The following is a 23,344-nucleotide window of genomic DNA, read 5'->3' as shown; positions in this document are numbered from 1 at the left end:
CGAGTCTTTTGTAGTCGAAACGAGCGTCTGGTGCAAATACCAAATTAGATCCTGGTATCTTTAATCAGTTTAGTTAAAAAAAATTGTAAATAAACTGATCATAGTTACCAGGATTGAAATTTAGTATTTTCATGATTCTAATGGAAACAAAACTCTATCTGAAATATAGAACTGAGTAATACATTAATGTGAAATTAATTTTTTTATGATTCGTCGACGACAATATAAACAGGCTATGAAAATGGTATATGAGAAAAGTGTTGTTTTTTTTTAAATGAATTTCGAGTACATGTATTAATGAAGTGTTTGACGCACTGATAAAATTCATATATTGACCAGATTAATGTATTCTTATTTCATAGATCCCTAACTTTAACAAAGTATTTCTATATAAATAAAAACTATATGTTCAATCGTTGAATATTAAGATCCTTCGCAAAATGCTGCAGTTGTTATGAAGAACTATAAAGTTTTTTTCTTTGTACGAGGACATTTTCAAACATTCAACCATTTTGTTTTGTTTTCTTTCGTGTGTGGACATATTCAAACATTCTCAATCAATCATGATTTATGTATTGGCCATGTTTCCCTTATCATCAATCAGGACAATGTACGATCCATATGTAACAGCTCTCACGGAGACAATTCCTTTAATATATACGCTCTCAAACAAACCTATCAATCGAATTATAAATTCATACCAACAAAAAACAAGTGGTGAATGTGCAATCTACAATGACATGTAATCAATGATGACAGCTGACGAATGTCTTCACCAAGACTCAGTCCATCCTCGGCAGAATCAACATCACCATACCTTTTACGAAGATTCAGGTAGGACATTTTATACAGTAAAAACGATTTATTGTGTAATTGTTGGATTTTTTAAAGTTATAACTTATATTCAATTAATTTACATGTACCTGAAGTTTTTGTCAGTTCATTGAAGTGAATGAAGGCATTTTGTTTTCTTTTGAAAGACAACACGAGCGACTTCAATTATCAGCTACATAAAAAGCGATTTATTGTGTAATTGTTTGATTTTTTTAGTAATAACTTATATCCTTCTATTACCTGAAGTTTTTGTCAGGCCATTGAAGTAGACAACAATGTTATTATTTTTATAAAGAAACATTTAGATACATTTTAATTAAAAGTTTATATGTTAAATTGAATTGCTTTAAAATGAAGAATCACAGATGTAAAAGATAAATAATGAAAAAGCTGGAAGAAGATGAATACGTTTAATTGATTGGAATACAAACATAGTTTTCTCTTTTGATTTTGTTTTTACATTTGTAACTTATGGGCCTTTTATATCGGTCTATGTCAACACAAACATCAAATATTAAATTTTACAATTTGATAAACGAAAATGGATTGATTTACGGACAGTAATATTACTGAATTACTTAAATAAAAATGAAAAACGTTTCATATTTGTCTCAGTCAGACAAAGTATAGACAGACTGAATACATGATTTTTTTTGTCATTTACCTTGTTTTCAGTAACTATACAAGAACTCTCAGATCAGCGATTTGTGTCTTTATATTAGTTTCTTTTTTATCAGTATTTATCTGACGAGTAGATTCCATTTCCAGCTTTTGAAGTTTTTTCTATGTTGTGTTGTTTCACCACTATCCAGTATGTATGTGTTTGTCCCAAGCCAAGAACATTTTATCTTGCTGTATATCATATTTAATTTAGTTTATCGGTTTGGTTTTACATGACACCCTACAGTATGTATGTGTTTGTCCCAAGGCACGAGCATTTTTAATAAAATGCTGTCGTTTCTTGCTGTATATCATATAAGTTTATCGTTTTTGTTTTACATGACTTAGGCCGTCGATGTTTTATTTTGATCTAGGATTAATTTCTATAAATGTTATACTAGACTATAGAGTCATGAGAGTACACAATGTATAGCTGATTTTTTTTTAGTGCAAATGAGTTCTGCTTGAACAGCTATAGAAGCTACATGTGTTGTTATGGAATCTACTCCAAGAACTATTTTTCATAAATTGTATATGCCGATATCTGGAAAATTAATGCTTTTATCGTCGACCTTTGAACTCTGGTGGATAGTTGCCTCATTTGCAAGCATACCACATCTACCTAATTGTTTTTATGCCCCCGCAACTAAAAGTAGGGGGGTAATTGTTTTATACCCATGTTTACCCATGTCCTTCCGTATTTCCGTCCATCCGTCCTTCTGTTTGTCTGTTCTATTATGGGTACTAGTATATAGTTATTCCGCAAACTCCTCAGGACTGCAGTTTGAATCCAAGTAAGTTTCACTTTGCTACATCAGTTTGTACATATATTGAAGGTGTGCATGCTTTTTATTAATATTTGCTCTTTTGTGAGATAGTTGAACTTTGTCATTTTTGGGGAATAAGCGTTTAAATGTTATAAGATATTTTAGATTAACACTTTGTATCTGTGGGGACATCAATTGTGTCTTCCAGACACAATAGTATCTCAAAGAAAGTCCTACATTGTTATTGTCAGACAAAATTGCAATAGTTGCTTTTCAATTTTAATCAAAAGATTGGAACCATTTATTGACAAGAATAAAATCTCCTTTACAATGTTACGTATGCTCTTTCGAGAGTTTAGTTATGTAATTAAAATTTTTATAACTTATAGATGAACACATTCTGATTATGTTTCGGAATCAAATCAATTTTTCAATTTAGTGCATTTTATCCATTTGGATAAGTTATCAATGTAATCTATTTATGAGTGCTTTAATAAACCATACGAATGTTGTAATATCGCATTGAAAAATCAATTGGTTAACCTGTTATAAGAGCAGACAGTCCAGGATTTATTGGTTACCATATAAATTATCGGCAAAAATAGGAAATTAACAGTAAAATAGGTTTTGTGAAAACCGCAGAAACTCATGTAATACAACTTTATGTTCAGAAATACTGACACACATTAAACAAACTATTAATTATTTAGTTATATTGACTTTTGATAAGATGGTACAAATGTACAAATATCCAAGAATATTATATTTATTGTATTTGGGGTCGTAATCCGAGGTAGATCTAAGGCAAGCATATAAAATAGAACGTTAGAGTCCGGTGTTAGAGTCAAATACTATACTATCTAAGAATGTAAAGTATGCATGATATTTTTTTCCTGCGTGATTTTTTGTTCAAAATGGGGTAGGGGCAACAAATGAATCTTTTAAATACGATGCAATGTTGTGAATATTTTGTTTAAATCAGTGCAGGTAAAAAAATATTCAAATTAAAGTTATCCTATCATGGGATATTTATCCTAAAAAGGCGTTATTTTATTCAAAGGAATTTGTCTGCTTAGTCCTACATACAAAATTCAATAATGTTTTCTTTTGTGTTGGTATTTTGATCATTTAACAATTGTATAGAAATCACGAAGATGATAAATAGAAGGCCACGAGGAGGATACACTTCAGTTAGCTGTATTACATTTGAAACACATTTGAGAATGGAAATGGGGAATATGTCAAAGAGACATGTTGAATATCATTTAAAGAATTTAATTGTTATTTCTATCAACTTATAAACTTATTAGAAGACTGTGAAATTTTTTCGCTTTTACATGCTCTAAATTGATCAGATTGGTATTTAATTGAAGGTTTATTATCTCCTTAATGTAATGCAAATGAATATTAACCATATAATAAAGTTAAGATATATAAAAAAAAATTTGGTATGATTGCCAAGGAGACATCTCTCAACAATAGAATCTGGATTAATATGCAAAGTTTTATTCTAGGCATTTTTCTGTTTTTTTTTTCAGTTTTTATCACCATTATTCTGTATTCTTGACTCAATCCTTGTCGCTTCTTTTTTTTATTGTCGTAATTCTTCAATAACACACAAATTTCTTTTAATGATGTCCTGGATTTATCAAAGAAGCAAAACTGCTAGCGCCCACTTGGGTGTGTCCTTTACTTGGTTTGCTAGCGCCCACTTGGGTGTATCCTTTACTTGGTTTGCTAGCGCCCACTTGGGTGTATCCTTTACTTGGTTTGCTAGCGCCCACCTGGGTGTATCCTTTACTTGGTTTGCCCATTGTTTTTGTTTACTCTGTAAAACTCCGTCCAGACCATCAGTTGCGACATCAATTTTAAAAATTGGTCATAAAGAACATAGACAGATAATATAAAATGTAAAAAGTAATACAGTGCCAGAATAACAACATAAACAGAGGCGGATTTAGAGGGGGGCCAGGGGGCCCGGGCCTCCCCTTTTTGGGAAAAAATTTGGTTGCTTATATAGGGAATCATTGAAGCATGACTAAAGCGGGCCCCCTCTTAGGTCGGTCAGTGGGCCCCCACTTATGAAAATTTCTGGATCCGCCACTGATAAAGAATGCTCATTGATTTCTTATAATAATGAACCGTTCTGTCATGCGAATGTATAACAACTACAATTGGTTCGTTAACAATAGAAATCCCAAACAAGGATTAGATATCTATTGCTGATGAAGTTTTGCGAAACATGCAGTATCAACTTTCAGATTTTGAAAGATGTACAAGATAAATATGTTTTTTTTACTTTACGCAGTAGGAAGTCTTAGTTTTAATAACAGATACAAGTCTGTATGAACTACCAACATTCTGTAATAAGAAACACGAATCAAAAGTCATTATAAGGAAGAAATTTCCATTTTCTCCTGACGAGTAACGTTGACATATATTGTCAGCGAAATCAGATGAGGTTAACGAACACATATTTTAGATTGCTATATTGTCTGTGATTAGAATACCAATAAACGTTTTCTGTTCGTGATTTCCATAAACATTGTATCTGGTTTTTGTCTTTTTCCTTGTTAATATCTGTCTGGTACATTGAATAAGGAAAAAAATTAACGACATGGAATTATTAACGAATGTTTCGATCTGCAAGGATATTTGGTAAATCTGTCCACTTTATTCCAATATCAATCTAAAACATGCTTTAACGCATCATATCGTGTTTGGATATACTACAATTACTCGGTGTTATTAGCACTCAGTACACACTAGACCGAGAGTATATGAATATTTACATACAAGTATTATAATTTATCAGCAAAAAGTTCAGATTTTGGCAAGATAGTATGTAACGATTTACGCTGTCATATAACAACAGTGATTAAGTATCAATTTGGTGACAGAAAAAAAGTAGCATTTCAGATTTAAATTCAAATCTATCACACCAGAACATCATTTGAAAGTGTTACTACATCTAGAAAATCTGAGATATATATAGGTACTTTCCCTGTTTGATCAAAACTCTACAAGGTGCTCGTTTCAGAATAAGAGAAAAGATATATTGTTTATTTATTACTTCTATGTAATCAGATGTATTCGTCTGTTATCTTTGTGGCTGTTGATATATGAGAAGCCTATATATATATATATTTCTTGTAAAAAGTGTATTGCGCATTGAAATAAATTGCAGCAACTTTCTAGCAATTTTGAATGTTAGACTTATATATTTTAATTTTTCAGCTTCAATATATCTTTAAATGTAAAAAAATGATGTTTCTCTGTTTTTTTTTCCGGACGTGCCAAAAGGGAACAAGTGTGCATGAATAGTATCTTTCTTTAATCAGTATTTTTAAATTAATTCTTTATTTTTAAATAAGATTATTCCTTTTCTATATATTCAAACACCTTATTATTCTCTTTCCTCTTACACCGATAGAAAGAGCATCATTCGATAGTTAGTTTTTATGTATTTTCTGCAGTTCCAATCCATGCGTCAATGTTGAGTACTGTAAATTCAGAAATTATTAAGAGGTTTTTATTATTGCGAAAAATGTGACAGAGTTGTAAACGCAATAATTTTAACAAGCATTTTGAATCAAACTACTCCGAAACTATAAATACTTCCAACCTAAGGGAGCTACCATTTGATTTTTATGGGGTGGCTAGGATGAAAAATTTTGTCCTGCATTTTTTTTTAGCTGTAATCTCTGTCCTGCCTTTTTATTTTTCACTCTGTTCGGTCCCGCCTTTTTTTTTTTTAGTTTATCCTGACTTTTTTTTTACCTAAATTGTCGTCCTGACTTTTTTTTTTTGTAACTGTCTCATCCTGCCTTTTTTTTTACTCAAAACTCCTGTCCTGCCTATTTTTTTTTCAAATTTCATCCTAGCCCCCCCCCCCCCCTACAAATCAAATGGTAGCTCCCTAATATAACAAACCCAGAGAAATTCCCAATTTTCGTAAGATGATTTCATGTAATTTGAAGTCAACTCACTAATCAACTATTTTGTGCTCCATTAAATGTTTTCCGAGGTTTGTTAGTTTTTTTTCGAGTGGATAAACCATTATGCGGAAGTTATGAAGGAAATGATGAGGACGGGAGACGGAGGACGAGAGGTCATTCTAGAGGTGGCAAAGTCATAGAGACAAGCAGATAAATGGACAGGAGTCGACAAATATGTAATACCGTTGCCATTTATATACTGTGAACGACAGAAGAATTTTTGATGCATGTATTAGGAGATTAAACTCATTTGAACCACGTCAAATTGGTTATTCCCTTAAGATTTCTCTCGTTAGCAGTAATAAACTAAAACAGGACAAAACTGGTAATATGACAAAATAGCTAAGAGAATAAGAATGAGAAATGATATTCTGAGGTCAAACTTCAATAGAAATCAATATTTCCTAATTACGAGAAGTCTCTGATTGGTGATTGAAGGTGAGATGATATCGGTATTTTGAAGGATGAAAAAAATAAACGGAATCCAGACACTTTGACAATAAAGGCATATAAACGATAAACCATCATTGATTTTCCTCGGCCCAATATTCAGTCACTTTGTAACTTTACATCTCTGTTATTTGTTTAAGCCCATAGATATAAGCTATTTGAACTTACTGTAAGATTTACTTGATACAATACATTCAGTCAGCAAGGCAAACAGGCTTTTTTCTCAACACAGTGTATCATTATAATAAACCACCGATCTCTGTAATTCAAAGGAATTTGTTGGAAAAGACGTGAAATTCGCTATTGTCAAGTATTGTAACATGATATTATTTCTTTATCAGCAAGCGTCCGAGTTCGGTCTAAAAAAATAGATTTTTTTTAATTTTCTGTTTTAATAATGTCTGAATGTCACGTTTACACTTAATATTTATTTATAAATTGAATAAGTTTAAAAAGTTACTTTTAAATCCGTAATTCTGAATCTAGTGCCTTTTCACTATTGCTTATACAAATATTGTTAGAACAAAACTCAATTTGGCGTACTCCTTCTTCAGTTTTGTCCCCAAGAGGACAGTTCCAAATGTAAGATTGGAGTAGACAAGCTTCTAAATAAAACATAACGCTGGTTTCAAACTACCGAAGATGTATATTACCCGGTGAACGAAGGTTGATGTCAATTAATTGAAAACTTGTACAAAATTAAAACTGCATGTACAATTTAGAGCATGTACAATTTAGAAATTGTACAATTGTACACATTATAACAATCTATTACAAAACCTATGCATTTTCTTTCATCAGAGATCATTCGTTATAATTATACATGTATTGTGAAAACTGATGTTTTTAATTCGTGTAATGATACATTCTAGTATCATGCACTAAATGCTGCTCCTAGATGTATATTTTCTCTTGTTTCTCCATACTTTCAAAGCCGTATTTACTTTCTCTTCTTCATTTGTAACTTGACTGTGATATTATACGAATGAATAACAATGACTATAATGGATACATTCATGTACAAATTCATAATAAAATCTATTAGTTGTCTTTAACCGTTTCTAACTTCAGAAATACTCTTTAACCTGTATAATTCTATACTGACATGGATTAAGAAAGCACATGAAACTATAAATAAAGGAAGTTTCTAATGCATTGAAAAAATGTTACAAAAGAGAGTAAAATCGATCAGGACTTTATTTGAAATGTCACTTTTTAATAGAATTTGTAGAGTGGTATCATCTTAACAATCTACTTAATCCTGCCAAGACGATCTCCAAGAATCCCGGAAAAAATCAGTATTGATTCGGGCTTAAAAATGAAAAGTCAGCTATAAGTAGTTGTCCGGCAATGAAAGAGACAGAAAAACAATGGAATTTTCTCACATTGTGAAATCATGTCTGCAATACCTTTAAAGGGAATGAGTTGGGAAAAGGGACGAGGAGGGAAATGATTACTTCCATTACAATCCATAGTCTCAATATGCTTGATATAGATATAGGAAGATGTGGTGTGGTTGCCAATGAGACAACTCTCCATCCAAATAACAATTTAAAAAAGTAAACCATTATAGGTCAATGTACGACCTTCAACACGGAGCCTTGACTCACACCGAACACTGAACAAGCTATAAAGGGCGCCAAAATTACTAGTGTAAAACCTTTCAAACGGGAAAACCAATGGTCTAATCTATATAAAAAAACGATAAAAGATATACAGGTATACTATGGATTGATTGATTGTTTGTTGCTTTACGCCGCATGAGCACAAAAAGGCTATATCGCGGCGAGAACTAATTCGAATATTTTAACAATTTAAAGCATATTTTTAAAATAAGACAAAAAGTCTTTCAATATACTAAAATTCTAGACTAAAGCAAATTGATTATTAACAAATAAAAATCAACAGTAAAATAACGTGATAAAAATTAAAAACGACTTAAATATAATAACATTTTTATATTCTATAATAAATTCCAATTTCTTTTAAAAATGCAACAATATTTGTAAATGGAACATTATAAAATAAATCATACATATTATTGACATTGAAATGCTTCTTACGAATATCAGCAAAGTCAATACAATTAATTAAAACATGTTTAATAGTATACTTGCAGTTTGTATACTGTGGAAGATCTATGGCAGTGTGTCATCAATCAATTCATCTAAACAGTTCAACTAGACGTTATACTTTTCCAAATATTGCGAGGAAAATCTTAAATGTTACAATCGTTTACAAGATGTAATATCTGAAACAATTTAAAACACTTAGAAAGGAAAAGGGGGGGGGTTAAATTATAATTGTATATATTGACAATTCCATACCTGTCCCAAGACAGGCACATCCATCCTATGTTATTTTTGTGTTTTTAAAACTTTGGTTCATTTGTTTGTCTCGAGGTTTAGTGTGGCGTCCATTTCGCCCTCTAAAAGAAATAAAAGAAATGAACACATGGACAAAGTATACGACTTCTGCGCTCAGTTCTAGTGACTGTTTTATAAAAGAGGGAAGAAAGATGTTCAAGGGACAGTCAAACTCCTAAATCGAAAATAAACTGACAACGCCATGGCTAAAAATGAAAAAGACAAACAGACACATGAAACAACATAGAAAACAAAAGAATAAGCAACACGAACCCTACCAAAAACTAGGGGTGATCTCAGGTGCTCTGGGGAAGGGTAAGCAGATTCTGCTCCATATGTGGCACCCGTCGTGGACAAAGGAGACAATCCTGTGAAGTTTTAACATGTTCCATGACAAAGGGGTTTAGCATTTCTTTATTTATTGTTCTAGTGTAAGCGACGTAAGATTATGAGAAGGTCAACACATTTAAAATAAATTACCCTTTGGTTTTTTGTTGATTCAACATTCAAGGACGCAGTATTTTTCATGTTTCCTAGAAAAAAAAATAGAAAAAATTAATTGCTCATGATTTTAGCTTTTATGGCTATAATAAGATCAATTTAAAACAAATGGCTATTTTAATGTATAAATCCTTGACCCTGACTCTACTTATGAGGAGAACTACTGCAGATTGAGATACTATATTCCCGGTTCTTTTTTTGCTATTTTTTAGTTTCCGTATTTTAAAATAAACTTAATATCATATCCTTTTAATATTAAATCGGCCTCATTGCACTCAATGTCTCTTACTATAATTATATCCTACATTACTCATATTATCAATTTATTATTTGTGTATTACTTATTGTGTATTTCACTAATGTTTATATAATCATTGTATTATGATGTTTTTGTATCTTGCCTGACAAGGGCCCATGATTGGAAAAATAAAATAATGACTTATATTTTTTCTATACTAAAATAAAATAAATTAAATTATAATTCGATCTAATTCCAATTAATTAGCTGCTAGATTTAGTAGGTTAATAAGATCACATGAAGATTTCCAACAAAGATACACTAAGCAATCAATAGCTATACCTGAAACTTCAAAGACATTTTGCTCATTAGCCTTTAAAAGCACGTGACAAATATATCGTCTGCTGCTGTGAACAATAACATTCATCTCAGTGTTTTCTGTAACGACACAAGTATGTCATCAATGTACATCATTGGAAGCATTTAATGGAATATGACAAACATAAATTTCATTTAATTGCGTGATGGAAAGAAGAACACTAATACTTATTGGATAGAACAGTCTAATCATGGTTACGCTTTGTCAATCGACAGAGTCCATCTTGTCTCGGCTAAGTCCTACATCCGTAGACAAACCAGAATCCCCGTATCTTCTACGCAAAGCAAGGTAAGAACGATTTATTTGATTCGTCTGATTTAAGTTATCAATATATATATACCGATATAAATGTTTTATAATATTAAGTTAAATCCACCTGACCTTTCCTTTTTTGTCTAGACTAATGTTTTTATATGTATGGGTAAATCAAACATAGAAACTTTGTAAAAGAAATATTTGTATTGAAAATGCCGTTTCTAATCAACGACCAAGCATAAAAAAATGAGCGAGTGCGAAGATTTAATTTCAATTAGATTGATGGTATTTCCCCCTTTTTATAAATGAAATGGTAACAATTACTGTGTCAATTTTACTGCACCAAATGCGCATTAGACAATAAATGTTAGCAATGCTCGAAACCAAAATACAAACATTAGAGAGCTCATAAGCCGAAGACCGAAAGAAAATACCCAACCCAGACAAGGAATCAGAATAGTGCAAAGGGTGCCTTCATTTATACATGAATATAAGAATAAGAAGATGTGGTATGCAGCCAATCAGACATATTTCCACTTGATACCTAATAACACAGACATCAACAACTATAGGTAACTGTATGTGATCTGTATCAATGAGTTAATTCTATACTGCATAATCAGCTACTAGTACACAAGGCCCCGAAAAGACAAATGTTAAACAGTTCAAAGGTGGTGGTGTACATAGTTTGAAGGCGCATCAGCCCTCCCCTTACCTATAGGGAATTGTTGTTACAGAACAACAGCAGAACAAACTATAAAAATCAGTTGAAAAGGACTTAACAGAAAGCTGGTATTGGAGATGTGGTATATATATACATGTAAATCAATGAGACCGCAACCACAAACTACAAATAAATCAAGATATTTAGTAAGTTCAAGTTCATGTTTGCCACCATCACGGCATTCTAGCCAATATTGAAAGAAACATTTAGTATGTAAATTTTAAAGTACATGAACAGAATTATCGTCATGAAGTAACCGCAAGTCATTAACATATTTTAATCTAATATTTCCCCATCATAGATTCCAATTTTTACCCACCGATCCTTTGCATATCGATCTATGGATATTTTAAGTGGCTTATTTCATGGAACATCTCGACCATTGTCTTTCCATTTGATTTAGTCTGTTGGAATGGTCTTTAGAGTTTTTGATGACTGATCCGTTAACAAGATTAAGAGCGGATTACCCGGCAATTTTCAATGAATAAACCAATAACTTATATGAGGTCCTTCGAAATGAGAAAACATAACCACACGAAAATACCAGCGACCTGAAGAAAGCTTAAACAGTTTAATGAGAAACAGTTATGACAGACAAAAGCCAACTACAAGCAGTATACTATTGTCGTACTTTCTCTATATAGTTCCACAACATGTATGCTTTTGTGCCTATAACTGTCAGAAAAAAACGGTTTAAATCTCGTTCCAACAAAAATTAGCGGCTGTGTTCAGCTCTGTGGACTGGTAACGTTGGTGTTGCGTTCACACATTACCCGTTCCCATCGTCAATTTTGTTGAAAAGACAACTAAAAAACCAAACATCTAGATCATTATTGGAGTAATAGTTTAATAAATCTTTCAAGCTTTGTCCCCATTGTGTCTACGCGTTTTGTCGCAATTAAGCAATTAGTCTGTTAGTTTTCTTCCTGTCTACCTATCGTTTAAGTTCAGACATGTTGAGTAGCCAAAACCAGAAAAAAAAACTCGTTTAAAAATATTTTTGACTTATTAATTAAACAATATCCCTTCTTGTCTGATATTTTAATATAACCATGTTTTAATAACATATAATAACTACATTAATATATCGGCGCCAGTTCTTCGTGTTATAAAGTAATCGAATGAATCATGAATAAATTGTCTTGAATGCAGTGACAAGAGGAAACTGCACATTATAATCAATACATGGTAGTTATAGAGCGTTTGTAACACAAAATCAATCTTTCTGGTCATTGCTTTATCAAAACTCTCTTTGTCAATTATACCATCAACAAGCAAGTCGAGATTTATACTGGTGAGTGGCTATCCGATACTAATTGTGTTGGGAAGAGCATTTAAGTCTAGCATGGTCACAGATTCTATAACATCTGCAGTAGGAACAAGTTAGCACTATGTTTATCTATATCATTATCGAGAGAAATTCATCGATTTTCTCGTGGTTTTTATTAATATAAATATATAGTTTGAAATCTTAAAACGATATTGTTCTTAAGTGTTTGTATTAGAAAGGTTAAACAACAATATCGTTCTAAAGTAGTTGTATTAGACAGGTTCGATATATGAAAATGACTGTAAAATCTGATTTACAAACTTGAATTATTATGGAAGATAAAACCTTCAATACTTTAAGGTCGGCACTTAAAGTTAACTACTTTAAGCCCCTTCTGAACATCTAAATTAATTATTGTAAATGGCAGTAGATATAGTTTTGAGAATATATGCAACGACTATAATAAAATTATGCTAGCTCACTAGAATAACACAAGGTCGTTTCAGGTGGATAATGCGGGAATTACAAATTTTGAATACTATTATATCAGTATTTACTACTATATTAACTGTTTAAATGTTTTATATTTCGTCTCTATTGCTGAAATATGTCTTATTTTGATTTGCATTTTCGGATGTTGAATTTCGAATTCACATTTGATTAAAGTCTTAAGAAAGCAGACAACATTCTAGTTAAAAAGTTAAAACCAGACAATAGAGCTTTCTAAGGGAACCAAACGAAAAGACAAACAATAGTCCATAAAACAGTAAAAAAAAACCAACTAAAACAACCCCAAAGTTTGAGCTCTCTGAGGATATATGGTATACCAATACCTGTCTATATATGTACTAAATGGGAACTTATTACTATATCAGACACATTAATTAATAAAATCTTTAACAAAAAAGGTGTTCAGAAATTCTAGGGAGCTCGTGTTTTTGTTCTTCTTGCCTTGTTGTAAGTGATAGTTATCAAAATATAAAACCCAATGATACCAGTGTGTTCTGAGAGTGTGTTACCACCTTATTTGATTTAAAATATGCCATCAATATATGTTATAAATTTAATGAAAAGGTTAAAATATTCTGAAAAGCGTAAAAGAAAAAGTTGAATCCTACGTGTACTTTGAAATCCAATAATATATCATTTTACAACAGCGAATAGCATTTGCTTTTCCTTATTGAATAGTTTTCTAACTTTTGCTTTTTTCCAATTAGAAGTTTTACATGTTTCTTAACAAAAAGTTGCCTCGTTGATTTCTGTTTTGTAAAGAAAGTGAATTTAGATAAGAATTTAAAATTGCAGACGATGTTATCAATGTCTGATTTCAACTCTATTGATATTCTATAGTATGTGATTTCCATGAATTGTCTTCTAGACTGGATTTGTAATTGTCTCGGAATTTTATACAAAATTTACGTTATAATTACATGTGGCACGAGTAGAAAATAGTCAAAGAGGAAATTGAACGAATGGTGTAAATCGTTAACAACAAAACTGCAATCTGACGGTCAAAACTTATGCACGGCCAAACTAGACACAGTGGAAACTGATGGACAAAACTGATGCACGGCCAAACAAAAAACTATGGAAACTGATTGACAAAACTGATGCACGGCCAAACTAGACACAATGGAAACTGAAATTAAACGACTGGGTTTGCCTTTTCTCTCACCTAATAACCAATGCACAAGTTCTGTTCCATCCAGGAAAAGAAATGGATATTAAAGTAGCGACGCATAATTTGGTGTAAATGGAATGTTAGTCATTTGTTCACCATTCCTTGAATTACGTATACCAGTGAAAACAACTCCACCGGGGATAGTGACTTCCCGAGACTATTTGAAAATATATAATAACTATGACATTAAGTGGTATTTTCATGTATTTATTTGCATTATGTAGACAAATAATTTCCTTTTGAATTAAAACAAAGTATCCAAAAATATTGTTGTGCCCCATTTATGGGCATTATGTTTTCTGGCCTGTGTGTCGTTCCGCTTCAGGTTACACTTTTTGGTCGAGGTAGTTTTTAGCTCACCTGGCCCAATTTTTAACCATTTTTTGTAAATCTTAGTAATCCTTTACAAAAATCTTCTCCTCTAAAACTACTAAGCCAAATTAATCCAAACTTGGCCACAATCATCTTTGGGATATCTAGTTTTAAAAATGTGTGGCGTGACCCTGCCATCCAACCAAGATGGCCGCCACGGCTAAAAATAGAACCTAGGGTAAAATGCAGTTTTTGGCTTATAACTCAAAAAACAAAGCATTTAGAGCAAATCTGAGAGAGTAAAATTGTTTATCAGGTCAAGATCTATCAGCCCTGAAATTTTCAGATGAATCGGACAACCTGTTGTTGGGTTGCTGTACCTGAATTGGTTATTTTAAGGAAATTCTGCTGTTTTTGGTTATTATCTTGAATATTATTATAGATAGAGATAAACTGTAAACAGCAATAATGTTCAGCAAAGTAAGATTTACAAATAAGTCAACATGACCGAAATAGTCAGTTGACCCCTTTAGGAGTTATTGCCCTTTATAGTCAATTTTTAACCATTTTTCGTAAATCTAAGTAATCCTTTACAAAAATCTTCTCCTCTGAAACTACTGGGCCAAATTAATCAAAACTTGGCCACAATCATTATTAGGGTATCTAGTTTAAAAAATGTGTCCGGTGACCCGGCCATCCAACCAAGATGGCCGCTATGGCTTAAAAAAGAACATAGGGGTAAAATGCAGTTTTTGGCTTATAACTCAAAAACCAAAGTATTAAGAGCAAATCTGACGGGTTAGAATTGTTTATCAGGTCAAAATCTATCTGCCCTGAAATTTTCAGATGAATCAGACAACCCGTTGTTGGGTTGCTGCCCCTGAATTGGTAATTTTAAGGTAATTTTGCTGTTTTTGGTTATTATCTTGAATATTATTATAGATAGAGATAAACTGTAAACAGCAATAATGTTCAGCAAAGTAAGATTTACAAATAAGTCAACATGACCGAAATGGTCAATTGACCCCCTAAGGAGTTATTGTCCTTTATAGTCAATTTTTAACAATTTTCATAAAATTTGTAAATTTTTACTAACATTTTCCACTGAAACTACTGGGCCAAGTTCATTATAAATAGAGATAATTGTAAACAGCAAGAATGCACAGTAAAGTAAGATGTACAAACACATCACCATCACCGAAACACAATTTTGTCATGAATCCGTCTGCTTCCTTTGTTTAATATTCACATAGACCAAGGTGAGCGACACAGGTTCTTTAGAGCCTCTAGTTTGATGAAGTAAGTCCAATCAACTTGAAACTTAGTATACATGTTCCTTATGATATTATCTTTCTAGTTTTAATGCTAAATTACAGTTTTGATCCTAATTTCACGGTCCACTGAACAAAGAAAGTGATAGTGCGGATGGGGCATCCGTGTACTGTGGACATATTCTTGTTTGAAAATAGTTAAACGACTTGGCATTGTTGATAGTTGTATACACAACTTTCTAAACTTCGAATATGGGTGCAATTGATTTATTTACTCGCAAGTTATATTTTGTATAACGAAATGATTAATCATATGTCAAGAAGGGGGAGTTAAAGCTCTACTTCTTTGATAGTTCTTAATCCAAGGAAACATTAGTACACTTTTATTGTTTGACTGCCATAGACGATCTGAATTAAACAATTATTAAACAAGAATTTCACAGTACTCTCAGACATTGGACAATTGTTGCTTTTCTATTTTTATTTTTTTTTTTTGCTAAGCGATTTTAACCTTCGATTTTAAATTAAGTGTTTCTCAATCTGCAAACATTTTTGATTTATCTTTATTAAATACACGCTACAATTCCAATAAAACTCGAAAGCTGCTGAGATAACAACTAGTCATTTATATTGTGAATCACTGAATTTGTACTAAAATCCAATCAGTCACACCTTTCATGACTAACTAATATAAAATGTTTTTTTTAGTGTATGGTGATTGTTCTCGAAGATCGAACATTTCTATATTTGTCTACAGATTTAATTATAGGACAGTTGGCAATATTTCAGCAATAACTGTCACAAACTCATACCTTTTTGTTTTATGCCTTATTGATTAATGGGTGATTAACCGTCAGCAGCTTTATTACATACATGTTCAAAAAGAAAACATTCTCAAGTTATATAAACATACCCTGCTTTACATAGTTGTGGTATCATCTATCAGCAAAGAGTTTTAACGTATTGGCAATAAATCTAGAAAAAGACAAGACAGTATGGTATCTATATATTGCAATTCATATTGCATCTGCCATTCAAAGCAGTGATAAGGAATGAATTTAATGACAGAAAAAAAAAGACGCAACAAGGATTTTATTACAAATCCATATTCTTAAACATCTTTTGAAAGTGTTACTGCATCTGTAAAATTTGAGATAATGACACTTTTCTTGTTTAATCAAACCAATTGCTTTTTTGAACAAGAGAAAAATATTTATTTATTTACTCTCATATATTCGTCGCTGACGCCGCTCAGATATGAGATGACTAAAGCTAATACTTGTACATACAGAAACGCTGAATTGGATAATAAATGTACTAGCTTACAAGGTACCACTGGCCCAGTATTGCATTGAACCAACGATCTTCCGCTCTTAAAGTGTGTTCGCTTCATCGGAACCGACATATCCGAGCGAAGGGGTCGACAATGTTTATTTCACATTCTGTGGGTGATTTTATACCATCGGCTTTTAATTCATGAAATTACAAAAAATGTAGGTAAATGAATATCAAAACATGTACTGCATACTTACATCCCTCTAAGTGGTTGTAATGGACATGTATATGTCTATAATGTGTAAACCATCACTGTTTTACAAAACTTTGAATTTTTCAAAAAACTAAGGATTTTCTTATTCCAGGCATACCTTTGCCGTATTTAGCACAACTTTTTAGAATTTTGGATCCTCAATGCTCTTCAACTTTGTACTTGTTTGGCTTTATAAATATTTCGATTTGAGCGTCACTGATGAGTCTTATGTAGACGAAAGCGCGTCTGGCCTACTAAATTATTATCCTGGTACTTTTGATAACTATTTTATCAATAACGTCTTCGGTGCTCTCATGGTACCGTACGTGCTCGCATCGTGTGCACGATGTCGATGGTTCGATTCCCTGCCGAGTCAAACCATATACTTGAAAATTGGTGGTTGTTGTGTTTCCGCTAAATACGTAGTATTTAGAAATAAATAGAAAGAGTGATCTCCCCGGAATCGGACTAATGTGATCTTGTTAGATGACATGCCCACTATTTATTGGTTTGGCTGCATGAGATAACACTTAAAAAAGCGAAAAAGACGAAAAAAAACGGAGAAAAAACCAAACTGATTGAAAAACCAATGTGTATTACAGATAATCACCTGCAATAATCAATTTTTCCACAGTTTATTTTTTTAAACAAAACTCCAGTGATACTGAATTACACCTATTGATACGACAAACATGATGTAATTTATCAGTCTGATGTCTTGTGTACTGTTAGACATTTCTCACAATTAGCTCTCTTCTTATTCAATAACTAATTTGAGATCTGAACAAAACAGAAACGAAAGTACGGATTGTTTACAAATTGACTTATATATTGTTTCCATGCCATGAAACCATCTAAGCACTGATTTGTATAACGTCGTGCCAGTTCATCTATTGTTTTCACCTTTGAATAATTGATTTAACTGAGACTCCCGTAAAGCCAAAATCGAATTATCATACCAACTATTTCTTTATTTCTCAATAATTCGTTACTAGTAAAATTTCACTGGTATAATTTCACCGGTTCACAGATTTAAATTAGATGCATGTATAATTCACTTTTGTCGAACTTTTGAAAAAAAAAATAAGGAAATCTTATTAAACATAATGACATTAGCTGCTTTGAAAAATTGAAAATCAATAATGGAAATTAGGAATTTATATTGTAATTAAGACATTGCAATGACCTTATATCATCCGATTTTATTTTATGATACACCAACAACAAAATTAGAGGCTCTCAGGAGGTGAGCTTTTGTCGCTCACCTGTATTTACTGTTGTTTTTTTTTAAATCATGTAAAATAAGATCATAATTAAAAGTATAAAATACTATAGATGTATAGACTATCGTTTGTTTCTGTAAAAAAAAATATGCACGGTTTGCGTGTAAATATATTGAAAAAATCTTCAAAATTTTGAAAAAGAAATGTTACAAATGATATTTTTTTAACACTATGCTAAACTCTAGATCTTTTTGTTTTTTTAGTCCCCTACCGACGAAGTCGAAGGGGACTGTAGGTTTGCAGTCTGTCTGTCTGTCCATCCGTCAGTCCGTCAAATCAGTTTTCCAGACTTGTGTTCTTCATGCTTGAAGATATTTGTTTAGGTATTTTGTGTATTGTTTTATCATGACAAGTTACAGGTCAAGTTCGATTTTCATGATTTTAGCTTTTCTCCTTGTTCAGTCCAAGCCCTTTCCCTAGAATTGAATTTTTTGATGAAATACTTATTAATTACTTGATTTCCGTTCAAAGGGAAATAATTTTTCTTTTTAAAGATTTGTAAAAGACATTGTATTTAGATAAATGACATTTTGGATTTTTTTTCCTTTTCTTTTCCAGAAGAATTTCCTGGTATGTTTGTTATTTTATGTAGTAAAAAAAACCACCATGACAAGTAATAGATCATGTTAGAATTTCGTTCCATAACAATGAACTTTTAACCGGTAGGGGGACTATGTATTACCATGCAATACTTACAGAATGCTTGTTCAATTTGTCATTCGGAACTTTTTGATGTTTTGAGAAATACATGATGCGATATTTGTTTATGATAAGATACAATGTGTTATTAGATTATCTTTTATGGCATGTAATGATACATAATGTTTTCATAAATTAAAAGAAAAAAATGGTTTGGGAATTTTCGAAATCGCTCTTCTGTTATAAGATCTATCTAATAAATAAACACATCATTTGATTATTCCTGTTTTTCTATTAAAGTAATATCAGTGATGACAACATATAAGTTGTCGAACCAAATATTGAGTTATTATAAAGAAACAATATTTTTTATCTCAAATCATAACTTGAAAAAAATCATCATTTTAATGCATCCAATCTTTATCGTTCCAAACAAACTTCAATATCTGCATCTGGGCGGTAAGAAACAGTAATCAACCAATAAATCTGTGTGCGTAAGCATAATTACGATTTATGTCAAGAAAACATTTAAAAATTCTGTGAGAAGAAAAAAAATGATCAGGGTTAATTTACCAGGTCGTTCCACTGTTCATAAATTTAATAATAAACTCGTTACGGATATTACAGTGCAAACAGCTCCTAATTGACACGTTTCACAAGAAAAGCCACTTTAACTTTCTTAATAATCTCTTGTTGTAAGAGAGGACTTGGTACCAATATAATCACGGCGTTATTTGAAAAAACATGTGGAAATCCAACGTGGTGGAAAACGTTACAAGAATTTATAAGAGATTGCATTCAACGGTTTGTTATAATCAGGATATTCATTGTCCAAAATTCAACGGTTTTGTTATAATCAGGATATTCCTTGTCCAAAATTATACTAATGCTGATGTTGCTTATTGTAAATCGGTTAGTAGATATAGGGGGTGTTTGGGACATACAACTTTGATGGAGAAACAAAATAGTTTTGCATAAAAGCGTCCAAAACAGTACTATGTATATACTATTATACTTTATATTTGTAATTACGCCATCACACCCTCGATTGTCGAAACAGTATACTCCCACAAACCACCAAAAAAGGGAAACAATTTGAAGCAAACCGTAGTTATTTTATGTTTATATTTTATAATGAATCCGAAATACAAATCAACCAAGAGCACGGTCATTTGATTTTCAGATGCAAGAGGGGATGGGAGCGAATGGGATATTCTTTTCTTCGGTCCACTGTATCTGTTACGGGCCTAATTATTCGCGAAAACATATTTCAGTTTTGTTCAGTTCTGTGCCTTTTGTTAGGCAGAATATTTATTTTCAATATTACCAATCCAAAGCATTAATTTCCAAAGTGTACAATTCAGCTCATTTAACGATCGGTTAATTTACTATACGTTTATATCATTATCTAGTCTGAGTCACCCTTTTTGCACTGCTCATATTCTGATTATTCGGATAGATTTTCCTTCATGTACTTCAGTTTTGACATTCTTGTTACCATGTCATTAGTTTTAATCAGATATTTACTGCTGAGTTCTGACATTTCGTAACCTACATGTAGCTACATTTGATTGGTAGATACAGTGCAACTTACCTGACGCATATCTGTGTATGATAGGTATACGTTGACAATATATGGATCATTAGGCCTAACGTAGTATCCTTATATACATTAGGTATTTGTGCATTGAACATCTTTTAAGTCTTATGTAGAATCCTCGCATAAGGTATTGGTACATTGAGCATGCAGATCTTTAAGCCTAACTAATGTAGAAGACATATTTAAGGTATTTGTACATTGAACATTACGGGTCTTTAAGCCTAATGTAGAAGCCTTAAGTAAAGTATTAGTACATTAAGCATACGGTTAGTAGTTGATCTTAAAGTAAAATCATTATGTTAAGTATAGTACATTGAGCATACGGGTCTTTAAGCCTAATGTAGAAGCCTTAAGTAAAGTATTAGTACATTAAGCATACGGGTTAGTAGTTGATCTTAAAGTAAAATCATTATGATAAGTATAGAACATTGAGCATACGGGTCTTTAATTTAAAAGAAGAATCCTTTAAATATGGTATTTGTACGTTGATCATACGAATTCTAAGCCAGAATTTTACAAATTTTAGCCATAGGATGTTTATACTTGATACATAAAAATGATATCAGAACTCAACAAAATTACTGGTGAGCATGTTACTGAAATGTTACTTTCTATCTGACCATAACTCAGATATAGAGGTGTAATTGTCACTTCTGGTTTCAGAAAGTCATTACTATAGTTCGTGTAAAAACAATAAGATAATTCATTCTATTAATCCTGTAACGCGAGGACAATATCCCTCTGGAATTCCACTGAGATAACAAATCTGTAGACACATTTAATGTGTATCGATACATTTGTCTCTCCCTGAGGTTGATATATTGTCATATATGTTGTTTTATATTTGGTAAGACAAACCAAGTCATCAATGTCAGACAAGAACATTGAAATATTTATCAGAGACAGACTTTAACCCAATAACCTTGGAGACACGTTACTAAGTTGTAAAACTTGTGTCTGACCCATCTGTCATTTTGAACAATAAATTGTGTTTAAACTTAAGCCAATAACACAATTAATGTGCAACTGAAGTCAACATAATTTATGATTCAATTTGGTAAATGCTTTATTTATTGGTGAGACAATACTTGGTCATGTTTTATGAAGATTAAAGCCCAAGGCGACGCCGAGGGCTTAAATCTTCATTAAACATGAAGTATAATTGTCTGACCAATTAAGAACATATTCACACTTTCGAGTGACCTTACAAAACTATCCTTTCCCATTGTTATATTCAAACCTAAATAAAAGTCAACTTTTTACTATGAACTAAATATAAAACATAGGTAATGACCATTTCAATGGATGAAATGAAATAGCACTGACATAGTTTGTGAAGGATAAATTGTTTTTCTTCTGCTTCAGGTAAACTTTAATACTTATATTGTAAGTCATAATAGTGTCCTGTGAAAAAGTGTCCATGAGGACAGTTTTTCATAGAATTTTGGTATTTAATAATTTCCATTGCCATGGAATAGTGTCCCTCAAATAAACAGATTTTTACTGCAAAAGATATGAAATAGTGTTCACCCACAGGACAAATTCTCATTGTAGTTGCTATTAAATTGTGTCCTCCAAGGGAAGTAATACAAAGGTCATTAAAAAGTTTTATTATACTTGAATTTTATGAAGGATTGATGTGAAATTGATTGATATACGAATGTAAACAAACAAATAATGGATGGAAATAAATATAGTGAATTTAAGTTCTAAGAAATTTCCAGCAAATGGTAATGACAATTAAAGATAACAATAAGAAGGAAGTGTAAAATTAAATCTGAAGGACTTTAATTACTACATTTATTATGTCAGAGAAGAAGGCAATTGCAAATAAATAATGTCCATTGCCATGAAATATTGTCTCCTAAGTTGACAGCATTTTACAACAACAGTGATGAAATATGGTCCATCTACAGAACAAATTTTTGTAGTGAATGTTATTAAATTGTGTCCTTCAAGGAAAATAATACTGTACAGCTTCTGTTACTTATTTGAGTTTGAATTATAAATACATGTTTATAATTATATTTAAAGATATAAATATGAAGATAAGGATGGTATGAGTGCCAATGAGACAACTCTATGTCAAAGCAACAATTAGTTAAAAGTTCACAATTAAAAGTTAAATTGCGGCCAGTATTAACAAGGCAATGGACATCATTTAATACTTTAATCATATAAAAAAATGCCCTAACGGAGACAATGTCCTGTGAAAAAATGCCCCCCCCCTTTGGACAATATAATGGTAGTGAATCATGTCCATGTTCATGGACACTTTTTCATACCCGAGGACATATTTTCATAGGAAATTATGTCCAGGACACATTTGAATAAGTAAATATTGTCCATGGACAGTTTTTACTATGAAAATGTGTCCAGTGGACATTTTTTCATTGGGGACATTATTAAATCCTACAAAAAGAAAATACATCCCTCAATTGTAAGGTATATAAATTTTGCAAAATTCTAAATGTTTTTATTTTAATCTTTGCTCTTTCATCTATAATCAGTAGGCTATTTTCCCAAGGAAAATGCCTTAGGTGATTGTAAACTTCGTTAGTTCAGATATTAAGAGTTCACTTTCATAA

At 31.8% G+C, this 23,344-nt stretch overlaps 1 protein-coding gene across 3 annotated transcripts in view; it reads left to right on the top strand.

The window, feature by feature from the left end:
• Window positions 1-645: 645 nt before the first annotated feature.
• Window positions 646-23,344, top strand: part of LOC143046354 (caspase-3-like) — a 38,388-nt gene continuing 15,689 nt past the window's right edge. The window contains exon 1 of one of the 3 annotated variants that reach the window (XM_076219485.1): window positions 646-834. In XM_076219485.1, the coding sequence (XP_076075600.1) occupies window positions 767-834 (68 nt within the window). In that variant the 5' untranslated portion in view covers window positions 646-766. Of the gene's footprint in view, window positions 835-10,232; window positions 10,482-23,344 lie in introns of those variants that run through there. The other 2 variants (XM_076219484.1, XM_076219483.1) reach the window with 2 other exon arrangements.

The sequence above is a fragment of the Mytilus galloprovincialis genome, chromosome 9 (assembly GCF_965363235.1).
Source record: "Mytilus galloprovincialis chromosome 9, xbMytGall1.hap1.1, whole genome shotgun sequence".
Classification (NCBI taxonomy): domain Eukaryota; kingdom Metazoa; phylum Mollusca; class Bivalvia; order Mytilida; family Mytilidae; genus Mytilus; species Mytilus galloprovincialis.
This window is presented reverse-complemented; position numbering and strand designations above follow the sequence as displayed.